At 40.3% G+C, this 15,810-nt stretch overlaps 1 protein-coding gene across 1 annotated transcript; it reads left to right on the forward strand.

The window, feature by feature from the left end:
- Window positions 1-220: 220 nt before the first annotated feature.
- On the forward strand, window positions 221-15,606 carry LOC128601771 (sodium/potassium-transporting ATPase subunit alpha-1). Its single transcript, XM_053615139.1, has 22 exons — window positions 221-391; window positions 6,642-6,761; window positions 6,868-6,927; window positions 7,061-7,264; window positions 7,371-7,484; window positions 7,571-7,705; window positions 7,812-7,929; window positions 8,079-8,347; window positions 10,213-10,521; window positions 10,733-10,867; window positions 10,965-11,157; window positions 11,279-11,454; window positions 11,537-11,673; window positions 11,765-11,915; window positions 12,018-12,186; window positions 12,273-12,427; window positions 12,514-12,637; window positions 12,781-12,926; window positions 13,000-13,130; window positions 13,236-13,337; window positions 13,525-13,616; window positions 13,924-15,606. Exons 1-22 carry the CDS (start codon window positions 380-382, stop codon window positions 13,950-13,952), a joined length of 3,081 nt encoding a protein of 1,026 aa, XP_053471114.1. The 5' UTR covers window positions 221-379; the 3' UTR covers window positions 13,953-15,606.
- The last annotated feature ends 204 nt before the right edge of the window (window positions 15,607-15,810 follow it).

Raw genomic sequence — 15,810 nt, forward strand, 5'->3', positions numbered from 1 at the left:
CTGTTTTCCTACAGTATACGTCCATTGCTTAACTTAGCTGAAAACGCCACAAAAACCATTGAGTTTATAAAGTGCACTACAGCAGAATCAGACGTCTCACTGCCGCAGACTCCACCCACTCCATGTTACCATGGCAAAAGAAGCAGACGTCACGGTATAAAGGAGTGAAACCGCGCGCGCGCCGCTGGTCGGTGCGTGTCTGGTTGGAGTGACACGTGTGGCCGGGGACGCGTTCAGGGGCGCCTGTATCAATCCGCCATCAAGTTTTCATTTTCTGACTTTTAAATCATTTTTAACTCTTTGCTTTTGAACACACAGTATTTCTCATCTTTATTTTTAAAAAAAAAAAACAACAAACAAACAAACCCAAAGACGTAAAATGGGACGCGGAGTAAGTGTCTGCTTAGTATATATATATATATATATATTTTTTTCAATTAAATACATATATATATTTATTTTTCATAACCAAATGCATTTGGTTTAAACATGATACGCTGTTGTATTGATTTGTTGTTGGTGAACGCATCATGGAGAGTCTGGATGTCTTCTCCACACTGCACTTCCGCAGTTCTTTCAGTCGGTGGGTTTAGGTTTGGGTTAATGTAAAACTCGTCCGATTTCTCACACAGCAGGAGATTTAGTAGTAAAGAGCAACAGGTGATGGTGTTCTGGTGTGAGAACGTGTACTTGTTTGTGCTGTGGGCAGGTCGAAAGGTTAGCTTCAGTACAGATTGTTAGTGAAGTTCTCCTGCGATGGCGGCAGTTCTTCATGCTTTGGCCTATTTGAATGCGTTGAAGGAAAATTTAGTCTTGTGACCTGACCAGCTCTTCTAAATCTCCTCCTCGACGCCCTGAGAGCTCAGCATAGAGGTTTTTTGGGAGTACTGAGCAGGTTTGCTGTGATAAATATATATATATGTCTCTACGTGAAGTCTGGCTTTCCCCCGCGACACGTTGTGAACGGTAGGAAGTGGAAATGTACCAGAGTCGCTCATGGGTTTCTCTCAGCCTTTCCTAGTTCCGCTCCATGGCGCTTTCTCGACGCAGAGCATGAGCAGCTGCTTCTCCTGACCGGACTGCTGCGACAGTGTGGCTGTCTGTTTCCCGTCTGCTCCTGCGGGGTTTTGTATCTCCGTCAGTCTGAGCGTGTTGGTGTTGGAGACGTGGAGCCATCATGTCTCCTGTCTTTACCGCCCCTCACCCACCCATCTTACCACTGACTAAAAGCGGGGAGCTGCTGCAGGAACCCCCACACAACGCGTTCACTTGATAGGATTTCTCATTATTTAAAGAGGGTTATTATTATTATTATTATTATTATTATTATTATTATTATTCGACGCGGAAAGCTCGACTCTGTTGGGGTTTTTGTTTTGTTTTAAATCGTTGTGTTCAGTGTGTAAGGGAACCGGGCGCGAGTGGTTTTGACGTGTACTGAAGGTGTGTCGAGCGGCAGCATCGCCGACGCGCTTCAGTTCCACGTTCACTGACAGGGGACTGAGAGGTGGTTTGGTGCATTGAACAACGCCCCCCTGTCGTCCTGTACTACCCCCACCAGCTGATGGCTTTCCTCACGGAGGGTGTTGAGATGAAACGCACCGCGTAGTCGCAGTGGTGATTAGGAATGTTCTTTCCCAGTCATGGCTGACGGAGCAGGGGAGTGGCATGGCAAGGGTTACACTAACATTTCCATTTGAAGTGTAAAAAAAAAAATGAAATTAGCCACAGGCATGTTCATTTGTCTCCGTGTATGTGTACCTTCCTCCCCCCCTCTTCCTCCCTCTCTTGCTCCTCCCTTTCTCCCTCTCTCTCTCTCTCTCTCTCTCTCTCTCTCTCTCTCTCTCTCTCTCTCACCCCCACTTCATAACTGGCAGCAGTTTAGCGTTAGGAACAGGTGTTTGGGCACAGCTGTGTTCTCTCATGTCCCCTCCCCGTTTTTTTCCTTGAGAGTTGACCGAGCTTAAGGCCATCATCATGTCACTCCAAAGAGAACATTCTTTCCATTCAGCCGTCACTACTTGTGAGACCCTTTTGTTACAGCCGTTCTCGTCTCTACAAGTGAGAGGAGCGGCCGCCCACATCTCTGTGGAGGCTGGCTTAGCCGTTTCCTTTTTTGGTGCTCGGCCTCAAGGAGCAGATGCAGTGTGGCGTAACACGTTCCTCCCTGCCTATTTGATTCTGCTCTGCTGCCGTTCGGGAATTTTGTGTACCTTGCGATATGGTTTGCCATCATAGAGTATTCCTTTTCTTTTCTTTTTTTTTCCTCTCCTTAAATGTAGCTGGCAAATCCCCAACCCCCCTCCCCAAACTGTCCAGCTCCTAAAAGTGTTTAAATATAACACGTGACTTTCCCCCCCCAGTCATTTTGACACCTTTCAAAATGATTAGAGGTGTGGCTCTAGTGCCCCTGTGGGGAGGGGGGTAGTGGTGCACGTGCGAGCGCATTGTTCAGATATCGGAGAAAGTACATTTCGTTCCATAATGTGATCGTTCACGTTCTATATTTAATGCAAACCCAGATATATTTCCAGTTAATAGTTTGTATTAATAAAATGTATCTACTAAAAAGATCACGTTAAAATGAAGCTGGTTTAAGAAGAGAGAAAGAAGTAGAAGGAATCGTATAGTACTGATCTTTGCACTAGTATAATGGTCATGCATTCATGTGTCGTCACATCGTTAAAACCCAAGTTAGCTGGCCCCGGTAAGCCTGTGTTGAAGAAATGTCGGGCGTCAGACGGTGTTGCCGCCGCATGACGTGGGGACGTCAACTTGAAATAGGTCTCTTTCTGTATCCTGTAATTGGTACTAAAATATAGAACGCATATTGACTGCCAGTGTCTGACCATTTGCACTATGTAGATTTTTTTCAGTATTTAAAAATGAAGGAGATCTGTTAACAGAATTCAGACCCGGAGCACAAGATTAAAGATGGGGTTGAAGACAGAAAAATCCATTTCCACAATGAAAAAAAAACTTTATGCACATAACTTTTGTGAGTTTTTCCACAATTCCTTATGACAATGAATAATTTTCCAAGTCTAACTATCGAGATCGTCAGTAACTGGAGACGGAACTTTTTTTCTGTGCTCCACGTAGATCATAAACCATTGAAATCGTTTGAGAAATGTAAACGTCATTGTGCTTTTTAATCCAGAAGAACCACAGATCCCCTGTTTACTTGTATTTGTTTATAGGGCAGTCTTTCCCGGATCAATATGGCGGACGTGAATGCCTATGTGCATAGTGACATCGCCAACTACTGGCCTGGCATGCATAATACAGCGTTTTTAGTCGTTTTCACAGATCTGTGCGAAGGGGGATCGTTTTTACTACGTTGTCGTCTGTACGCGGAGCTTTTCAAGAAATGCAAAGGAGAAACTTTTCCGTTTTCGGTACATCGTTGTCGTGTAAATGTACACTCAGTGTCTACAGCTGGTTAGGGAATGAGTTCTCTGGTTGGCTGATCAGGAAAGCTAATAGACGTCAAACAAATGACAAGCGGCTATTCTTTCCTTTCATGCTGGTGAAAAGTGTTTGTACATGCTGACAGACAGACAGACAGAGGAGACAATGGACAGTAAGAGCAAAAACAATCATTTAGTTGTTGGCTGCAAACCTACTGGTCTTTTAGATTAGAGCTGAGCAAGACTAGTATGATGTATATTTCAATAATTTGTCACAATATGCTCTTCTGAAATTATGGAAAATATAATCAGACATACAGCACGTGGCTAAAATGACCTATTGCATAAAAAAAATTCCCTTTTGTCTAATTTGGTACTCTTTCTCTGTGGCAAAACAACAAAACTTTATATATATATATATATATATATACACACACACACACACAAAATATACACAAGATATACATGAGTCCGCGCTGGTCAAAAGTGGTAACTCGAAGGGACCCTACCAAACAAAACGGCCTAATCAAAATTCCTATTCATAGCCATAATCTAATGATTAATTAGGCATTAAAAGGTAACTCAATTCAGTCATATTAGTTGCTTTTCAGGAGCTTTTTGTATGCGAGGGTTTGTATCATGTTTATATTTTATCTAGCCGGACCTTTTTCTTTTATTTATTTGTTTATTTATTTTCGAATAAATTTTAGTTTAGTAGTATCAACATGATCCAGTTACATTGTGCAGATGTTCGCACTGACTGCACAAAATAACCGTAGTATTAAACTAACGGGATTTAAAGCATGTGTGGTAGAATAGTACAGTGGTAAATGTTGGTGCCTCAGTACCCCAGCAATCCAGGTTTGTTCCAGTGCTGGCGTGAGCAATTTATTCAGGGTTTTGGAACATACACTCTCAAATTATGTTGGATGTACAGAAACAAATTGTTAATGTATCGGTTCATTCTTATGGAACTAATGTATGCAGTCGTATTCAGTCAATTCAATCAGTTTTTTTTTTTTGCCAGACCACCTATCAGGCCGGCCTAGAGGAGCCATTTTCACTCACTGACTCCAGTGAGTCCCTTTGTTGAGTCTAGCTAGGTGAATTTCAATCTTGCTAAGCATTGAGCAGTACCAGGTACAGTTTGTGATGCATCTGCTGAAACTTGTGACAAATGCTATGCAGCTGGTGACAGTCCAGCACAACTAGGCTTGCCTAGTTTCCTTGTTTTGTTTTTTTTTGTTGTTGTTGTTGTTTTACATGACATTTGAGTAAAACTGGCTCAGGGTTTCTGTTCAGTGACAGCTGATAAAGAAGTGAGTAATACAGTGCCCTCCACTAATATTGGCACCCTTGGTAAATATGAGCAAAGATGGCTGTTATTTTTCACAGCCGCCTTTGCTCATATTTACCAAGGGTGCCAATATTAGTGGAGGGCGCTGTATTTATATTTGACATTAAAGGAATAGTTCACCCAAAAATGAAAATTCTGACATCTGTTACTCACCCTTACGTCGTTCCAAACCCACAAGGCTTTCATTCATCTTTGGAACACGAAATTTTTTGAATGAAACCTGGGAAATTTATGTGCCTCCATTTACAGTCCAGTTACCAAAACTTTCAAGCGCCAAAAAGTGTATAACGGAGTTTGTTAGTCATTTTATAACTTGAAACGAATGATTTGTGTGCGCAAAAAACTAAAATCTAAATCTTTATTCACAAAATCTTAATTTCCGCATAGATCTGATACACGTTCACAAGAGTAAACTTGTTTGTTTGTTTTCCATGCGACTCAGTTTGTGTACAGCGTCCCTCTTCCTCTGCTGTAAACAGTGCAACTCTTGCATTCTCATGATACAACGGGACCTGGAAGGGCTGCACTGTTTACAGCAGAGGAAGAGGGACTCTGTACACAAACTGAGTCACATGGAACAATCTTTGTAACAAAATGTCTGCAGATTTTGACCTAGAGGAGGACTTGCTTTTTTTTTTTTTTTTTGTCTACTCAACAAAAAACATCTGCTCTCACGTCAACCCGTGCCTGTGTCGTGGTTCTCCTGTGAACGTGCGTCAGAGGAAGTGAAGCTGTTTTGTGAAGAGCGTATCAAGCTTAACAGATGACTCTTAAGATTCAGGGGCTATGATTCAGGAAAGAATTGGTGCAGATCTTGAATATACCAGCTAGAATTGTGATTTTCCTTGTTCAGAAATGGAGCCAAACTGTTTTGTTTAAACAAATAAGTCTGAATACACCCTAGTTACAACTTGCAAAAACAGTCCTGAACACACTCGACCATGTGGTGATGGTGGCACTTTGATTTGTTTTGCTATTTTGCATTGTCATTCATCAAGAAGCTTTTTTTTATTTAAGGAGTGGGTGGTTTTTATTCTCATCCGCATCATAGCAGGTAACAAATATGAATCTCGTGAGCTAAGGCTATGGCGAGGTTTCAGGAACTGCTCTATTCTGGACAGGATCACTGGAATAAATGACTTGTTTAATGTTTTAGGCTGTTAAAGTTTATTAGAACATTATTTTGGGTAGGTACAAGCGAAAGTAACTGTGCGAGTGGTCTGAATTAGGATTTAAAAACAGGCCCACGCACACATCTAGTTTTAAGATCAGTGATGAGTGACGTTAAGGCATGTTCCCACCGGGACATGTTTTGCGTTCACAGCTAAGCGTTAAATGCCGGCGATGTGCTGAATCAAAGTGCACATTCATTACCCAACAGTAGATGGTGCTTATTGAAAAGCAGAAATACCCCAGTACACAAGGTGGCGCTGCACAACGTTCCATTTCTGACACCTGCGTATCACTGAAAAGAAGAGAACCACTATTTATGACATGGCAATTTATGATTCGGCCACTGCAACAAATACTTCTATGAAAGAAAAGTTCTCATTTTAAACAATATACTCTTTTTAAATATGTAGTGATTTGAATTAATTCAATATTTACTTCAGTATTTCAACTGTGTGTGTGTGTGTGTGTGTGTGTGTGTGTATATATATATATATATATATATATATATATGTGTGTGTGTGTGTGTGATATATAAATAAACATCGTAATTGCTATGTTTGCACATGCAGCCAATGAAATTGGCCTTTAATATTTTTTTATTATTATTTATTTATTTATTTTAAATAAATATTTCCCTTTGTTGTATTGTAAGGTTTTCGTAATGGACTAAATTCTAAGTGTTCCTGTTTGGTCCATCACAGGAAGGTCGGGAACAGTATGAGCTGGCAGCCACCTCAGAACAGGGGGGCAAGAAATCCAAGTCCAAGGGCAAGAAGGACAAGGATAAGGATATGGATGAACTTAAAAAGGAAGTGGACTTGGTGAGTCATATTCTGGCACATGACCTGTGAAACCTTTTGGTCAAAATTTAAATTTACACTCAAAGACTTTTTTTTTTTTTTTTTTGCAAATATGAAAACTGTATAGGATGATCATAAGCTGACTCCCGAGGAGCTTAACAGGAAGTATGGCAGTGATCTCATCAGGGTAAGCCTGCTTTTTGTTTAGACACTTATCTGTAATATGTCATATGACCAATACTAGTAGAATCTTTTAATGTTCCATATTAACTTGATTTGTATTCTATGTTTTGGGTTTAACTATGTATTTTCCTTACTAGGGATTGACTGTTGCTCGTGCAAAAGAGATCTTTGAACGTGATGGACCCAATGCCCTGACCCCCCCTCCCACCACCCCAGAATGGGTCAAATTTTGCAAACAGCTCTTTGGTGGATTCTCCACTCTTCTGTGGATCGGAGCTATTCTTTGTTTCCTGGCATATGGAATTCAAGCAGCTTCAGAAGACGAACCAGCAAATGATAATGTAATGATCTTTATTTAAAGAAGAAGGAAAAAAAAGATTGGAGGCATGTTGTATGCAAAGATGATTGATCCCTGTTTCTTTCAATCTCTGTCTCACTGCCTTACAGTTATACCTGGGTATTGTGTTATCCGCAGTAGTTATGATCACTGGTTGTTTCTCGTACTATCAAGAGGCGAAGAGCTCAAAGATCATGGACTCCTTCAAAAATCTCGTTCCTCAGGTACTGAAAATGGTATTTTCATTCCCATTTCAAACTTGTAGAACCCGTTGTATTGTTCTTTACTGTGTCAATGCTTTGTCGTTTAGCAAGCCTTGGTCATCCGTGACGGTGAGAAAATGAGCATCAATGCAGAGGATGTGGTTGTTGGAGACCTTGTGGAGGTTAAGGGTGGAGACCGAATTCCTGCTGATCTGCGTATAATTTCGGCCCATGGGTGCAAGGTGAACATGACTTAACTGTAGTGAAGTGGAACATGACAGCCTCGTATCATATCTACCCAACTCTTTCTATTGTGACTCATTCATTTGAGGCCTTCCTCCTTTTTAGGTGGACAATTCCTCACTCACTGGTGAATCGGAGCCCCAGACTCGTACTCCAGACTTCTCTAATGAAAATCCTTTGGAAACAAGGAACATTGCTTTTTTTTCTACTAATTGTGTCGAAGGTACCGTTCTGTTCCAGATTTCGAGTCTATATTCATGTATAATTCAGCATAAACTGCTTATCTTATCTGCTTATGCTATTATTATTATTATTATTATTATTATTATTATAAATGTTGTATAATAATAAATCTGCTTGTTTTCCCTTTAGGCACAGCTAGAGGTATTGTCATCAACACTGGCGATCGCACCGTGATGGGCCGTATCGCTACTCTTGCCTCTGGTCTGGAAGTTGGCCGAACCCCCATCTCTATTGAGATTGAGCACTTTATTCACATTATCACTGGTGTGGCTGTCTTCCTTGGTGTGTCCTTCTTTATTCTGTCACTGATTCTTGGATACAGCTGGCTAGAGGCAGTCATTTTCCTCATTGGTATCATTGTTGCAAATGTGCCAGAGGGTCTCTTGGCTACTGTAACTGTAAGTACCAGTTTAAACCTCAGTATTGAAATACTAGGTAGATGAAATGTTTAGGTACAACCCCAGTTCTGAAAAAGTTGGGACAGTATGGAAAATGCAAAAAAAAAAAAACACCAAAAAGTCATTTGAAAATTAAATTCACCCTGTACTATATTGAAAACACATTATTACTTTGTGAATTTAATTTTATTTTTTTAAAATATACACTCATTTCAAAAAAGTTGGGACAGTCGACTGTTTACCACTGTGTAACATCACCTTTTCTTTTAATAACACTTAAGTGCTTGGGTGCAGAGACAGGTCAGGACTGCAGGCAGGGCATGCTGGCACCCGCACTCTCTGCTTACGCAACCATGCGTGTGTAATCCGGGCAGAATGTGGTTTGGTGTTGTGCCGCTCTGGGTGGAAGTGTATGTTGCTCCAAAATGTGTACATATCTTTCTGCATTAATGCTTCCCTCACAGATGGGCACGTTACCCATGCCATGGGCACTGACACACCCACATACCATGACAGACGCTGGCTTTTGGACCTGACGCTGATAACAGCTCGGATGATCCTTTTCCTCTTTGGCTTGGAGAACACGACGGCTGTTTTGTCCAAAAACTATCTGAAATGTTCAATCGTCGGACCACAAAACACGATTCCACTGTGCTGCTGTCCATCTCAGACGAGACCGAGCCCAGACAAGTCAGTGGTGCTTCTGGACAGTGTTGATGCATGGCTTCTGCTTTGCACAGTAAAGCCTTAACTTGTTGACTGACAAAGGTTTCCCAAAGTATTTCCGAGCTCATGTCAGGATATCCGTTAGTTTTTGTTTAAATAAGTCAAAGTACATTTACAAATCACTCCTCTTTGTGTATTAGCATTTTCCATACTGTCCCAACTTTTTTGGAATTGGGGTTGTATATGAAAAGGTTAAGGTATATAAAAAGAAAACCTTTTCTTTCTTTAAATGTTCTAGATCTGTGAAAAATGTTTAAAACCTTATTTTAAACATTTTAGGAGCAAATATTGTAGGTGCAAGTATTGAATTCTCTCTCTCTCTCTCTCTCTCTCTCTCTCTCTCTCTCTCTCTCTCTATATATATATATATATATATATATATATATATAATATATTTAAAAATATATATATATATATATATATATATATATATATATATATATATATATATATATATATATATATATATATAAAGATTCTTTCACAGATTGAACCATGTTGGCATCTCTATCATCATATTTGCGGCAATGGTCACCAACCCTGTTCCTGGAGATTTACCTTCCTGGAAACTTTACCTCCAATCATAATCATGCCCACCTGACAATCTAGTCACTGCCTTAAGAAGTTCTAGATCAACTAAATTCTGCGAGTTAGATTTTGGTTGGAGATTAAACCTGCAGGAAGGTAGATCTCCAGGAACAGATCACTGTTGGTGACCACTGTTTTTAGAGATTCGGTTAGCATTTTTTGAAAGAGGCTAACAGTACCACCTGCCATCATAAGGGAAAAACTGAATGGTATGAAGTGTCTAGGCTAGGTGTAACAAACCCAGCACTGTAGATTCATGCAGCTGATCAGTGACGGTCATGTGAGGTAATCACCTGGCGCAGAGCGTCACACCAACTACATTTGAGATCAATTTTGTGTGATATTTCTTGGCCTGTTTCAGTGACTCTTCCGTAATATCATTGCAGTCTTGTTACAGACTCACTAGTGGGTGAACATTCATTATGGAAAACACTGACAAGAACAAGAGTATGCTATTTTCCATGCAACAGTTTTCATATGAAAGATGCAACCTTCCATAAACTGGGTTATTAGCCGAGTTCTAATCAGTCCCTCATCGTCCCTGTGCACAGGTGTGTTTGACTTTAACTGCCAAGCGTATGGCAAAGAAGAACTGTCTGGTAAAGAATCTTGAAGCTGTAGAAACACTTGGATCCACCTCCACTATCTGCTCAGACAAGACAGGAACTCTGACGCAGAACCGTATGACTGTGGCACATATGTGGTTTGACAATCAAATTCATGAAGCAGATACCACAGAGAACCAAAGTGGAACTGCATTTGACAGGAGCTCTCCCACTTGGGCAGGCCTGGCTCGAATTGCTGGCCTCTGCAATCGTGCAGTCTTCCTCGCAGATCAAGAAAACGTTCCTATACTCAAGGTATTGTTCATAAGCACACGGTTTGTAAGACGCATTAAACTGTTTTTGGTAAGTTGTAGCGTAAAATGTTAATGTCAGATATTCATTATTTTACCCATTTTCCCAGGATTTTCACTTGCCAAGCCGTTTTTTGATCGGATGATTGCATCAAACATGTTTACTCATAAAAGGTATTTTGCAATACACAATTTGTCATAATTCTGTTCCGCAGAGAGATACAGCTGGTGATGCGTCAGAGTCCGCGCTGTTGAAATGTATTGAGCTTTGCTGTGGTTCAGTGAAAGAAATGAGGGATAAATACACAAAGATTGCAGAGATCCCTTTCAACTCCACCAATAAATACCAGGTAACATGATCTCCCTACTTCTACAATATGCAGTTTGTTTGCGTTCTGTGAGTATGAATTTGCTAATGTCTTTTTACAATGGCCTTTTATCCATTAGCTGTCCATCCACAAGAACCCCAGTGATGGAGAGAGCAAACACCTGCTAGTAATGAAAGGAGCTCCCGAGAGGATTCTGGATCGATGTTCAACTATTATGCTTCAAGGGAAAGAGCAACCACTGGATGATGAGTTGAAAGATGCTTTCCAGAACGCATACTTAGAATTGGGGGGCCTGGGAGAACGAGTGCTGGGTAATATTCTGTTACTGTAAATGCAACTCTGTCAACAATTTGTTGTTGAGTTATTACAACAACAAAAAAAGGGTTACGCATGATCAGATTGTTGCTAACAAGTCTGCCATTTGTTACACAGGTTTCTGCCATTACAGTCTTCCTGATGATCAGTTCCCTGAGGACTTCCAGTTTGATACAGAAGATGTGAACTTCCCCACTGAGAATCTCTGCTTTCTTGGACTCATGTCCATGATTGATCCTCCTCGTGCTGCAGTACCTGACGCTGTTGGCAAGTGCAGGAGTGCTGGAATCAAGGTATAATGATTTGCATCAAGGTATAATGATTTGCATAATTTGTGGAATGGTTTGAATTGTAAAACTTTTTACCTTGTCCTAGGTTATCATGGTCACAGGAGATCATCCAATCACAGCTAAAGCTATTGCTAAGGGTGTGGGTATCATCTCTGAAGGCAATGAAACTGTGGAAGACATCGCTGCTCGTCTGAACATCCCAATAAATGAGGTCAACCCCAGGTAGTGTGCAATTCTTGTATTTGGATATTCTTATCGGGTCTGTGATGAAATACGCTGTGCGTGTCAACTGTTCACTGATTTTCACTTTCAGAGATGCCAAGGCATGTGTGGTTCATGGTGGTGATCTTAAGGACCTGACCCCTGAGCAATTAGATGATGTATTGAAACACCACACTGAGATTGTGTTTGCCAGAACTTCTCCTCAACAAAAACTGATTATTGTGGAAGGTTGCCAGCGACAGGTAATTGCTGATGAGCTTACTGCTGTTGAATTTTGATGTGAGAATAACGAATGAAATAATGGTAAGACCACGGTGTACAAATGGTATATTTTATTGTAACAGGGTGCCATTGTGGCTGTGACTGGAGATGGTGTTAATGATTCTCCTGCTCTGAAGAAGGCTGATATTGGTGTCGCAATGGGTATCGCTGGGTCTGATGTCTCCAAACAGGCTGCTGATATGATTCTCCTGGATGACAACTTTGCTTCTATTGTTACTGGAGTTGAGGAAGGTACAGGACACAAAGCAAATAATAGCAATAATCGATATTTCAGCGGCAAAAATATCACAACCTAAAGTTGACTTTTATTTCACCAGGCCGCCTGATCTTTGACAACTTGAAGAAGTCAATTGCTTACACCTTGACGAGTAATATTCCCGAGATCACACCTTTTCTTTTCTTTATAATTGCAAACATCCCTCTTCCTCTGGGCACAGTCACCATTCTTTGCATTGACCTTGGTACAGACATGGTAAGTATAACTGGTGTAAGAGCTTGTTTTTAGCAGAATTGTTTGGTGTTTAAATTGGGCTTTATCACCTCTGTCCCCATTACAAGGTACCTGCCATTTCCTTGGCCTATGAGGCTGCTGAGAGTGACATCATGAAGAGGCAACCCAGAAACCCCAAGACGGACAAGCTGGTCAATGAAAGGCTTATTAGCATGGCCTATGGACAGATTGGTGAACCTCTGCCACTTCACTGATTTTTATGAGCACTATTTAAATAAATTCTCCAAAGATAATTGTCATGAGTTCGTGAGATTCCCCCTCCACCCTCCAAAGAAATTCTTGTATATGCTGATCTCTCGTGTTTTCTCTCACAGGCATGATTCAAGCACTTGCTGGCTTCTTTACCTACTTTGTAATTCTGGCTGAAAATGGATTCCTGCCTTCTACGTTGTTGGGTATACGCGTGTTCTGGGATGACAAATATATGAATGACCTGGAAGATAGCTACGGGCAGCAATGGGTAAGTGAAATTAAATACCGAAAAAGAATTACTCACCAAGTTTTACGTTTTAACGTGTCCAAATTCTTTCCAGACATATGAGCAGAGGAAGATCGTGGAGTTCACATGCCACACTGCATTCTTTATCAGTATTGTGGTCGTGCAATGGGCAGATTTGATCATCTGTAAGACCAGGAGGAACTCTGTCTTCCAACAAGGAATGAAGTAAGTAGAGAGACCATAATACATCCTGGAATAGTATTCAAAATTCAATCGATTGATTTTTATCTGGATCTGCGATTTAAAGCTTACCACTTCTTGTTAATGCAGGAACAAAATTCTCATCTTTGGGCTGTTTGAGGAGACTGCTTTGGCAGCTTTTCTCTCCTACTGCCCAGGAATGGATGTTGCCCTTAGAATGTATCCTCTCAAGTAAGTTCCTTATGCTTACCTTACTCATATATGCTTGAACGTATTAATCGTTAGTATGAGGAATTATACATTTCAAGCAGAACGGTCTCATTACCAAGAGGTCAAATCCACCTTGGATACAACCAACACTTAGTTTGCAAATAGGTGTATTTATTAACATTCGATCTTTGATCTTGATCCTCTCCAGACCAAACTGGTGGTTCTGTGCCTTCCCCTACTCACTTCTTATCTTTATTTATGATGAAATCCGAAAGCTCATCATCCGACGCAGTCCAGGAGGTGAGTGTTGGGTGGGGGATAAAAACTTTTGTGTCATTCAGTTGAGTTTGTATAGCGCTTTTAACAATAGACATCGTCACAAAGTAGCTTGACAGAAATCCGGATCTAGATTCGATTTTATCCGTAACGAATCCCAATTGCTCATGTAATGAATGATTTAACAATTTATATATTTACATATAAATCAGGAGCATCATTAATTAGTACAAAATAGAAGGGGTAATGTGGTCATGATTTTTCAGCAGTTCTATTTCATGCGCTACATACTGGATCTGTGATGACTAAAGGACTGTCTGTTTTGCTGTAGGTTGGGTGGAGAGAGAAACCTATTACTAGAGCATCCTGTCCACAAGATTGCTTGCATGGCTGTCCTGCTGCTTGGAATTTAACCTCAGTAATGCAGTTTTGTTTTTTTAAATATACACACAAATCTTTACATCTCTAGGGAATGCTTGACACAAACATGGAGATCATGAACCAAGACATTGCGTGCCTTGTTTCTGAAGCCGGACCAATTTTCTACATTTTTAAAATTGTGATTTATAAATAAACTCCCAGTCGTTTCTCACATTTGGTATCATTTGGATGCTTTACATTCATATATTTGTCACAGTTTGTCCGAATAGATCTACAAAACTGATACAGGATACAAACAGAGCTGAGCAGTTTGAGAGGGTCTTGCTCAAGGGCGTTAAAGTGCCCACTTACTAGATAATTCTTTTTTTTTTAAAAAAAAAAAAAAAAGAAGAAGAAATTTAAAAACATGTAAAGAGTAGTTTTACTCGGTGTATCCCTGTTAGCTCAGAACGGGAATAATTAAATCTTCCTCTTTGCAGCATCCATTTCTGAAAGTGAGATCAGATCATTTTATAAATGTGATTTATAGCTTTAATGCTTTCATGGTGCAAAATGATCTCAGATTTACAGTCCAAGTTGGAGCCATTGAGGTCTGTCTTTCCATGCTTCCAATTCCTGGGTGGGTTTTAATGTCTGCTCTTTATATACAGTACTTTGGAGGGAAGCACGTGACCGTGGCTCCCCAGCATGTAAGCAAAAGCTGTTTTATCATGTTTAAAGCTAATTCTGTTAAACTCACATTACATGTGATCATGGCTCGGGAATATTCGGAATTCACACACACAAAGGAAACCTTAAGCAAATGGGCCGTGGTGCTGTCTAACTTTATTTAATGACACATGGCTACAGAGGTCACATTTCCTCTGTGTGTAAGAATTAAATTTGCAAATTAGCTTTTTTTTTTTTTTTTTTTTTTTTTTTTTTTAATTCCTTGATCTTTTCCACTTAACCAAAATTTCTCCGCTCTTCTAAAACAGAGACCCACACTGGAAAGACCATTAACAACTATATACTTGTCTAGGTTCAATCTTCAGCTACACGCTTTCAGCTGTGCTGTTCTTAATTGATTTGTACAAATATTTGGCAAAACAAATGAAACTGGCACATCAACCTTTTTCGTCGCCCCCCCCCCCCCCCCCCAAAAAAAAAAAAACATTTTAAAAGATCAGTAAAAGGAAAAAGGTATTGCAGCACATTCTGTTTTGACACGATAAGAATAAGCATGAACCCGATTTACTTTTTATGTAGGTGTATGCTTTTGCCTGATATGACATTAAAGCAGGAAGAAAAATATGTCATTTGCATTTGAAACCATGTATTTAGTGTGCATGATTTTGCATGACTTGGAAAATGAAGAATTATACGAAACAAAACGGCAACTGGGTCCAGTGTGAAGCGAGCTCATCATGGGGCAGAGAAAGTGCTTGGGGACCAGGAAATGTGTGTACAGTCATTATTTCTGCCTAATTTAGGCATTACCACTTTTTGAAATCTTGATAAAAATGCAGGAAATATGAGCTTGCCAATAATCTTCTGTTTATGACCTCCTTGATATGTAAGTCATTACTATAAATGCATTCCCTATGTGAATGAAGACTGTTAAATAAACTCAATAAAAAGACAAACTGTTGTATTGTGTCTCCTGAGCCATTTTATGGAATTACCCTACGTTTCATGTAACGCAACCATTCAACTCCGTTTTATTTGTACAGCGCTGTTAGCAATAGACGCTGTCACAAAGCAGCTTTACAGAAATCCAGAGGTAGAACTGGATTCCTAATGAGCAAGCCAGATACGACAGTGACGAGACAAAACTCCCGTCCTCTTCTACGATAGT

Source organism: Ictalurus furcatus, chromosome 26, assembly GCF_023375685.1.
Source record: "Ictalurus furcatus strain D&B chromosome 26, Billie_1.0, whole genome shotgun sequence".
NCBI lineage: Eukaryota > Metazoa > Chordata > Actinopteri > Siluriformes > Ictaluridae > Ictalurus > Ictalurus furcatus.